General features: G+C 46.5%; 1 protein-coding gene across 1 annotated transcript in view; it reads left to right on the top strand.

Moving 5' to 3' along the window:
* The first annotated feature begins 1,926 nt into the window (after positions 1-1,926).
* The window catches only part of PELI2 (pellino E3 ubiquitin protein ligase family member 2), a 73,685-nt gene continuing 65,300 nt past the window's right edge, over positions 1,927-10,311 (top strand). Inside the window, exon 1 of the mRNA XM_038756411.1 lies at positions 1,927-1,995. Coding sequence (XP_038612339.1) covers positions 1,940-1,995 — 56 coding nt within the window. The 5' untranslated portion in view covers positions 1,927-1,939. The remainder of the gene's footprint in view (positions 1,996-10,311) is intronic.

Here is a 10,311-nt window from a genome sequence, read left to right as displayed (position 1 = left end):
CAATAAATACGATTGAATGAATGCCTTTATATATAATACATATATATGCAGCTGATTTGTACTTTCCAAACGCTTAGTCCAGTGCTCTGCACACAGTAAGCGCTCAATAAATACAATTGAATTAATGACTATATGTATAATACATACATACATACATATATACGTAGCTGATATATGTGTGTGTATATATATATACACACACACGTAGCTGATTTGTACTTTCCAAGCACTTAGTCCAGTGCTCTGCACACAGTCAGCACTCAATAAATGTGATTGAATGAATGACTATCTATATTTATAGATAGATATAATACATATATACGTAGCTGATTTGTACTTTCCAAGGGCTTAGTCCAGTGCTCTGCACACAGTGAACTCTCAATACGACTGAATGAATGACTATATATAATACATGTATATGTAGCTGATTTGTACTTTCCAAGCGTTTAGTCCAGTGCTCTGCACACAGTCAGCACTCAATAAATACGATTGAATGAATGACTATCTATATATAGATAGATATAATACATATATATGTAGCTGATTTATACTTTCCAAGCGCTTAGTCCAGTGCTGTGCACGCAGTGAGTGCTCAATAAATCCGATTGAATGAATGACTATATATTTATATAGATATAATACATATATACGCAGCTGATTTGTACTTTCCTAATGCTTAGTCCAGTGCTCTGCACGCAGTGAGCGCTCAATAAATATGACTGAATGAATGACTATATATAATACATGTATATGTAGCTGATTTGTACTTTCCAAGCGTTTAGTCCAGTGCTCTGCATGCAGTGAGCGCTCAATAAATATGACTAAATGAATGACTATATATAATACATGTATACGTAGCTGATTTGTACTTTCCAAGCGTTTAGTCCAGTGCTCTGCAGAGTCAGCGCTCAATATATACGACTGAATGAATGACTGTGTATATAATACATATATATGTAGCTGATTTGTACTTTCCAAATATATAGTACATACATCTCTATCTATCTATCTATCTATCTATCTATCTATCATCTATCATCTATCTATCTATCTATCTATCTATCTATCACACACACAATGTCATTTATTAAGTGCTTCCTATGTGCAAAGCACTGTTCTAAGCGAGGTAGAGGTTACAAGGTGATCATGTTGTCCCACATCTATCTATCGATGATCTATCTATCTATCGATGATCTATCTATCTATCGATGATCTAGCTATCTATCTATCTCTATATATAGATGATCTATCTATCTATCTATCATCTATATCTATCTATCTAATTTATACATATATATATAAGTGCCTAGTCCAGGGATCTGCAAACGGTCAGAGCTCAATAAATACGATTGAATGAATGACTATATATCTATATATAGATATAATAAATATATACGCAGCTGATTTGTACTTTCCAAGCGCTTAGTCCAGTGCTCTGCACGCGGTGAGCGCTCAATAAAGACGACTGAATGAATGAAAAGCGGGAAAGACCCCCCCTCCCACTGGCCCTTTAAGGACTCCCTGTCCACTTTACTCTATGTTTACATAACAGAGCGGGCGATACCAACTCGGGGACTGGGGGGACGGTTTATTGAGGGCCCCGTTTGGGGGGTCTTCTAGGGGAGGGTCGCGTTTTAAATGGTAGAAGAATGGTTGTAAATTGGGGAAGAAGGTGGGTTTGGGGTTTGGTGAGGGTGGGATCGCGGGTTGGGAAGGGGGAGATTCCGGAGGGGGTGGAGTCCCCCCCCGGGCGCGGTGGTTTGTCCCGCCGCGGCTCCGCCCCCGGGCTCCCGCGCTGCCCCGGCGCCGCCGGGTTCGGGTGTGGACCGTCTCGGCCGGGCTCCGGGCGGGCTCGGGGGGTCGGGGGGCTGGGGTCGGAGGTCAAAGGTCGAAGGTCGGGGGGTCGGAGGGGTGTGCGGGCCCGGCCCGAGGCGGCCCCATGTTGTCCCCGACCCCGGAGGAGCCCTGCAAGTACGGGGAGCTGCTGGTCCTGGGGTGAGTCGGGGATCTGGGGCTGGGGGGAGGGGACCCCCGCTTTGGGGGCGGGTCCTCAGTTTACCCCCCGAGAGGTGGACCTTCCCCGGACAGCCCCCCTCCATCCCCCACATTGGGAGAGGGTCCCATTTGGGGAAGGGGGACACTGTTTCCTCCTCCCTGGAGCCCCCCCATTCTTCCCCTCAAATCCATACCCCCCCTAATTCTTCCCTTGGATGCCCCATGCCCATAGGCCCTCCCCCCATTCTTCCCCAGGGCACCCCATATTCATACCCCCCCCCCCAATTCTTCCCTTGGACACCCCATGTCTCTAGCCCCCCCCCAATTCTTCCCTTGGATGCCCCATGCCCATAGGTCCTCCCCCCATTCTTCCCTTGGGCACCCTATGTTTCTAGCCCGCCCCCACAATTCTTTCCTTGGATGCCCCATGCCCATAGGCCCTCCCCCTATTCTTCCCTTGGGCACCCCATGTCTCTAGCCTGCCCCCCAATTTTTCCCTTGGATGCCTCATGCCCATAGGCCTTCCCCCCATTCTTCCCTTGGGCACCTCATGTCTCTAGCCTGTCCCCCAATTCTTCCCTTGGATGCCCCCTGCCCATAGGCCCTCCCCCCATTCTTCCCTTGGGCACCCCATATCCATATCCCCCCCAGTTCTTCCTTTGGATGCCCCATGCCCATAGGCCCTCCCCCTATTCTTCCCTTGGGCACCCCATGTCTCTCGTCCACCCCCCAATTCTTCCCTTGGATGCCCCATAATAATAATAATAATAACAATGGCATTTATTAAACACTTACTATGTGCAAAGCACTGTTTTAAGCGCTGGGGAGGTTACAAGGTGATCAGGTTGTCCCCCGGGGGGCTTACAGTCTTCATCCCCATTTTACACATGAGATAAGTGAGGCACAGAGGAGTGAAGTGACTTGCCCAAAGTCACAGAGCTGACAATTGGCAGAGCCGGGATTTGAACCCATAGGCCCTCCCCCCATTCTTCCCTTGGGCACCCCATATCCATAGCCGCCCCCTCCAGTTCTTCCCTTGGCTACCCCATATCCGTAGCCTCCCCATTCTTCCCTTGGGCACCCCATATCCACCGCCCCCCCCCCCCAGGCACCCCATGTCTGTAGGCCCCCCCATCCCGGCTCCGCCACTTGTCAGCTGGGTGACTTTGGGCGAGTCACTTCACTTCTCTGGGCCTCAGTTCCCTCATCTGTAAAATGAGGATGAAGACTATGAGCCCCACGTGGGACAACCTGATCACCTTGTAACCTCCCCAGTGCTTAGAACAGTGCTTGGCATCTAGTAAGCGCTTAACAAATACTAACATTTTTATTATTGTTATTATTCCTCGGCTACCCCATGCCCATAGTCCCCTGCCCCCATCCTTCCCTCAGACACCTCATGTCTGTTGCCCCCATTTTTTCCCTCATGCATCCCATGACCATAGAGGCCCCCCATTCTTCCCTTGGGTGCCCCATGCCCAAAGAGCCCCCCCATTCATCCTCGGACACTCCATATCTATAGGCCTCTCTTGGGCACCCCATGTCTGTAGGCCCCCCCCATCCTTCCCTCGGGCATCCCATGTCTGTAGCCCCCTATTCTTCCCTAGGGCACCCTATTCCCATAGCCCCCCAACCCCAGGAAGCCCAAATTTGCCCTCCAGCCTGGGGTTAGGGGCGGGGGCATAGGTGGCCAATAAAGCCACCCCTGGAGTGACCAGGGGGTGACCAGACAGCTGAGCCCTCAGCCCAGTGTCACCGGGCGAGCAGCCTTGAAGACAGCTCTCCAGCCCACCGGACAAGTAAGCAGCCTTTATGGTGGCCTCCCAGCCCACCGGCCAGCTGGGCGAGTAGCCCTCCAGATTACACCCCCAGCCCACCCTCCGGCCGGGCAAGTAGCCTTGCAGATGACCTCCGAGCCCACCTGCCCGCTGGGCCAGCTGAGAGCCACGGATTTGCCAATTCTCCCATACACCCCGTTTTGGAGCGCGGGTGTCCAAATCGGGACCTTTTGGGATGGGAGATTCAACTCGAGCTGTTTCCCGAGCTTCCCGGGGACAAATCCAGCACCTCGGGTGGACGGGGCGGGGAAGAAAGAGGAATGGGATTCAACCCCTGCGTGAAAATGTGGATTTTCCTGTTTCCACTTGCGTGATGTGTGCTGGGCCGCCCGCTGTTTTGTCTTTGCTGCCCCAGCTCGAAGCCCACATCTCCCAAGAAGTCCTGGACACAGTGATCTGTCAGTCAAATGAGGGTATTTATGGAGCACTTGCTGTGTGCAGAGCATCGTATTAAGCGCTTGAGAGAGGACAGTACAGCAGAGTTAATAGACACGTGCCTATGATAATCATGAGAGTAAGAATTGTGGAATTTATTACGCGCCAGTCACTGTACTAAGTGCTGGGGTGGATGCAAGCTAATTGGATCCCTGTGAGTCCCTGTCCCATGTGGGATTTACAGTTTTAATCCCCATTTGATGGATGGATGGATGGAAGAGGCAGTGTCGGGATGATTCCCAGGCCTGTCTGTGATCTATCCACTTGACCACAGCCTTAGTTGCCAGGAGCCTCCCTCTTGCTCCCTGTGGGTAGGGAATGTGTCTGTTTATTGTACTGTACTTTTGCAAGAGTTTAGTACAGTGATCTGCACACAGAAGCACTCAATAAATACGATTTACCAACTCATCCAGTTTCCGAATCCTCAACTAGGAGAGCATCATCCTCTAGACTATAAACTCTTCGTGGGGAGGGAGTGCGTCTACCAACTCTGTTGTATTGTCCTCTCCCAAGCGCTTTGTACTGTGCTCTGTGCGTGGTAAGCACTCAATAAATAGGATTGATTGCTGAAGTCCCAAATTTAAAACCAGTTTTGGTCCTCAGATTAAACCCCCTGTAGAACATTAAAAAGAGACAACAGAGAATTCGAAGGTAAATTACAACTTTCACCGTTTCAAAGTGCTTATCGCCGCCCTCTTCTCTCCCCTACCAATTCTTGGAATGGGATTAGGAAAGCATTATCCATTTTTAGACAGTTGGTTTTTCAGATACGACGTTCGTTTTCCTCCTGGGCAAAACAATTGGAGAAGGGAGGGAAAAAAAAGCAGTAAGAAAATAGGAGGGGATCATTAAACCCTGAGTTTTTAGGCGGCTGTGTCGCTTGAAAGTTTTTTGAAACTCCCCATTTTAAGCTGTTAGGAGGAGTTTCTGTGGGAAGCTCTTTTTGCAGTAAATTTAGTGCTTGTTAACCGACATGAAAGAGTTATTTATTTCATCATTTCCTTCTGAGGAAATCTGGGTTGAGATGTTTCCGAGGAAAACAATGTGTATCGGAGGGGAAGGAGGGAGGGAAGAGAGGAGGCAGGGTGTATGACTGTGAGTGTGTAAACAGGCCGGAAATAGAAAACAGCTCTTAAAGTCGATCTGTAGCAATCTTCATAAATTGATTTGTGCTAATGAGAGATGGCTCTATTCCGTTTGAAAAGCAATTCTTTTTTTGAGGTCCTCTGCTACCGGAAACTCAAGCCGGAAAGACTTCATGCTAACTAATAATTGTGGTGTCTGCTAAACACTTTACTAAGTGCCCAGCACCGTACTAAGCGCTGGGGTAGATAAAATTATGTCGGTTGGGACACGGTCTCTTTGTCTTATTTTATATTGCATGAAGAGGCGAATGTACTTTTTAACCTGTTGAGCTTCTGATTTGCTTCCCTGATGGGGTAGATTGAGAGGTGACTTCTGAAATTATCCCAGTAGAATTATGTTGTGGAGTGATGATGATGATGATGATGACATTTATTAAGCGCTTACTACGTGCAGAGCACTGTTCTAAGCACTGGGGAGGTTACAAGGTGATCAGGTTGTCCCACCGGGGGCTCACAGTCTTAATCCCCATTTTACAGATGAGGTAACTGAGGCCCAGAGAAGTGAAGTGACTTGCCCAAAGTCACACAGCTGACAATTGGCGGAGCCAGGATTTGAACCCATGACCTCTGACTCCAAAGCCTGGACTCTTTCCACTGAGCCACGCTGCTTCTCTGTTGGTAAAATCAGAAGGTCATGGGTTCTAATCCCAGCTCTGCCACTTGTCTGCTGTGTGGCCTTGAGCAAGTCACTTCTCTGTGCCTCAGTTACCTCATCTGGAAAATGGGGATTAAGGCTGTGAGCTCTGTGCGGGAAAGAGATTGTCCAACCCACTTTGCTTGTATCCACCCCAGCGTTTAGTACAGTGCCTGGCACATAGAGCATAACAAATACCATTATTATTATTATTATTGTTATTAAAGCAAGATTTGATCATAGGTTGACACATGTCATCCTTTTATGTACCATCGTGTCGATTTTGGAAAACCATGATACTTGTTCCTTACACTGTTTACCTGCATTGTAAATGCAATCCGCATTGATTTTACTATTTTTTAATATCTTTTTTTTAAAAAAAACCCTAAAAATACCTTCATGGGTCTGTTAAGCAAATACATAAAAATAGACTCTAGACTGTAAACTCGCTGTGGGCCGGGAACTTGTCTATTGACTTTGTTAGTCGACTCTCCCAAATGCTTAGTACAGTGCTCTGGGCACAGTAAGTGCTCCATAAATATTCATTCATTCATTCATTCATTCAGTCGTATTTATTGAGCGCTTACTGTGTGCAGAGCATTGGACTAAGCGCTTGGGAAGTACAAGTTGGCAATGTATAGAGATGGTCCCTACCTAACAACAGGCCCACAGTCTAGAAGGGGGAGACAGACAACAGAACAAAACATGTGGACTGGTGTCAAGTCATCAGAATAAATAGAAGTAAAGCTAGATGCACATCTTTGACAAAATAAATAGAATTGTAAATACGTACAGGTAAAATAAATAGAGTAATAAATCTGTACAAACATATATACAGTTGCTATGGGGAGGGGAAGGAGGTAGGACGGGGGGATGGGGAGGAGGAGAGGAAAAAGGGGGCTCAGTCTGGGAAGGCCTCTTGGAGGAGGTGAGCTCTCAGTAGGGCTTTGAAGGTAGGAAGAGGAAGAAATATGATTGGTTGGAACCAAAAAAGTAGGAAAACACGGGCTTCCTGGGTGCTTTTCCTTCTTAACCAAATTATGATTTAAAGACTTTAACCGGCCAGTTGTCTGTAAACTTAGATGGGAGCTTGTTTGATCATTTAATAGAGGGCTGAAAAGGGCGCGGGATTCTATCATTTTCTCTCCTTTGCTAAACAGAAACATCATTCATCAACCAGGTTTTGGTCTGAGCATCGCTCCCTGTTCTTAAATAGCCTCAGAACCTTTCTGTTCCCACCATTATTAAAACTAAAGAAATCCAGGTAATATAGTTTTCAGGGGGATAATCTTCTCCTTGAAGGATTAGCTGTATTTGTGTGGTGATTCAGAGGCGTTAATGTGTAATAGCTTCTAAATCTTTTTTTCTTTTGGCCCCTTTAATTAAGGGGGTAGGCACAGAATTTTAAAAGTCCTTTCATTATTTATTTTGAAAGGTTTGGTTTACGGTGCAGTCACCCTGTTCTGGGAGCTTATCAGATAATTAGCCTTCTAATTTTGAGTGCTTTAAGTCTCTGGTTATGTTAGGTGGCTGAGAGATAATATTTTTAGTGGAACTAAAGTTTCTCAAAGGAGAGCAAGGACTAGCTGACATGGTCTCTAAAGAATTCTAGCCTTTATTTTTTTCCAGGCGGTAAGTGGCATTACAGCCTACACTTTTTTTCAAGGAGTCTTCCCAGATTATTTAACGCGGAGGGCCAGAATTTCAACATTTTCTTAGAAGAAAAGATGCACACAGCCGCTAGCTATGATTCCTTGCCTACAAGTTATGATCACAGAAGATCAATCGGTATTTATTGAGCGCCTGCTGTGTGGCATTAGAAAGACAAGATCCCTGAAGTCTAGACGTTTTAGGTTACACATGTATTTAAATGGCCGTTTCTAAAACCATCCAGTGCCTTGGGTTGGGTGTGTGTAGAGTTGATGGGACCTTTCAGGCTTGGTGATTTATTTTTTGTTTGTTTGTTTTCGACATGACTGATAAACCTCCCAGTCATGTAAATGAAACCAGCCAGGTTAAAATCACTAGCAACAGGAGGAGGGAAACTGCTTGATGGTGAATGGATTCCCCATTCCTGCCTGTTTCTTTAGGTCTGGATTTCTCTGTGACTGTAAGAGGCTCTGACTGCTGTTTTTTTCTAATTACTGGATCGTGATGAAAACCCTCATTTCCTCTTCTCCCACTTCCCTAGCGCTTAATACAGTGCTCTGCTCACAGTAAGCGCTCAATAAATATGATTGTTTCATTCAGCTTTTCAACTCCCCTTATCTGGTAGTTGTGAGCCTGAGGAGAAAATCTTGGAAGGATAACATGTTTTTACCTCAGTAAAAGTTTCTTTCCCTTTGATGTGTCTAACCTCGTGCATCTGAGTGGTTAAAAGAGGAGAAAGGTGGCAGAAAGCCAACCGCACAATTTAAAATCCTTTAGGAGCCAACGCTGTTGTATTCTCCCAAGCACGTGGTACAGTGCTCTGAACATAGTAAGCCCTCAATAAATCCCCTTGATGGTGATGATGAGCAGATGTTATTACTTTGCATTATAAGAACTGTGGTATTAAGTGCTTACTCTGTGCCACACACTCTACTAAGTGCTTGTGTAGGTACAAGATGATCTGGTCCTACGTGGGGCTCATAATCTCACATAGAGAGAGAATAAGGATTGAATTCCCATTTTGCAGATGAGGCCAGAGAAGTGGAGTGACTTGACCACGGTCACACAGCAGACGCGTGATGGAGCCAGGATCAGAACCCAGGACCTCTAACTCCCAAGGCTTTGCTCTATCCATTAGGGCAAGCTGCTTCTCCTTTCCCGCATTACATCGGGAAAGGCAGAGTTCAATGAACTCTAATCCCCTGAATGATTGGTTTTGTTGTTGTTAACAAACAAGTAAAATTCTTCCACTTTCCTCTTTTTACTTGGCTCGGCTACATTATTTTCCCCTCAGCCGTATGTCCAGAAATATTACCAGTCCTTTAATTACAGTCTTCGTTCCCCATCTTTCCGAGCGGGACTATTCTTACTTCAAATGCCCGTGTCCTTTGACACGGAGAATGTTTGCTGGTTTTTCAGCCGGTCGAGTTTTTTATTTCCTGCTTAGAGAACGGTCACTGAAAGTCCAATCTGGGGATGAAATGTAGTCATCGAGAGCTAAGATCTGTGTAGCGGGCACCGAGTCAAAATCTGTGGGCTCCAGCAATCCGTGGTGTTGCCGGCTTTGGGTTTCTATATTTTCCTCTGCTAACTTTAGATGTGTTTAGAGTATGTGGTTGTCTGTGTTGCTTTGTGGTTTCTACTCCTGGTTTCTTCAGGCTTATTTGTCACTTCTGACAAACTGGCTGGGTGAGGGGGAGAGAAACAAAGGGAAACCCCGATTAAATATCTGATAACATTTCTGGTCCCAGGCTTATTAATCGTGGAGTTTAATTCCAGCGCTTAGAACAGTGCTTTGCACATAGTAAGCGCTTAATAAATGCCATTATTATCATTATTATTATTATTATTGTGGTATTTGTTAAGCGCTTACTACGTGCCAGTCACTGTTCTAAGCACTGGGGTGGTTACAAGCAAATCAGGTTGGACACAGTCACCGTCCCACATGGGGCTCACGGTCTCCATCCCCATTTTTTACAGATGAGGGAACTGAGGCACAGAGAAGCGAAGCGACTTGCCCGTGGTCGCATAGCAGGCAAGCGGCGGTGCCGGGATTAGAACCCAGGTCTTCCGGGCTCTAGCCACTAGGCCACGCTGCTTCTCGTCACCCAGTGGTCCTACTCTGGTCCTCTGGTCCGTGATGCCCCAGCCCCTACGTCGCTCCCTTTTCCAACCGTCGTTTCCAAAGCTCCCTGGAGGCTGGGCATTTCTACGCCAAACCACATTTGTTTGCCGAGGTTGGATGATTGCATTCCTGGGCCTTGGGCCAGGGAAGATGTAAAAGACCTCAAAGCTCTGCTGGTCAAGGCTCAGGTGACTCAGGGACTCATTGAGAAGCAGCGTGGCTCAGTGGAAAGAGCCTGGGCTTTGGAGTCAGGGGTCTTGGATTCAAATCCTGGCTCTGCCACTTGTCAGCTATGTGATTTTGGGCAAGTCACTTCACTTCTCTGGGCCTCAGTGACCTCATCTGTAAAATGGGGATTAAGACTGTGAGCCCCTCTTGGGACAACCTGATCACCTTGTATCCTCCCCAGCGCATAGAACAATGCTTTGCATATAGTAAGCGCTTAATAAATGCCATTATTATTATTATTATTATTATTATTATTAAATC

Source organism: Tachyglossus aculeatus, chromosome 14 (genome assembly GCF_015852505.1).
Source record: "Tachyglossus aculeatus isolate mTacAcu1 chromosome 14, mTacAcu1.pri, whole genome shotgun sequence".
NCBI classification, from domain to species: domain Eukaryota; kingdom Metazoa; phylum Chordata; class Mammalia; order Monotremata; family Tachyglossidae; genus Tachyglossus; species Tachyglossus aculeatus.
This window is presented reverse-complemented; position numbering and strand designations above follow the sequence as displayed.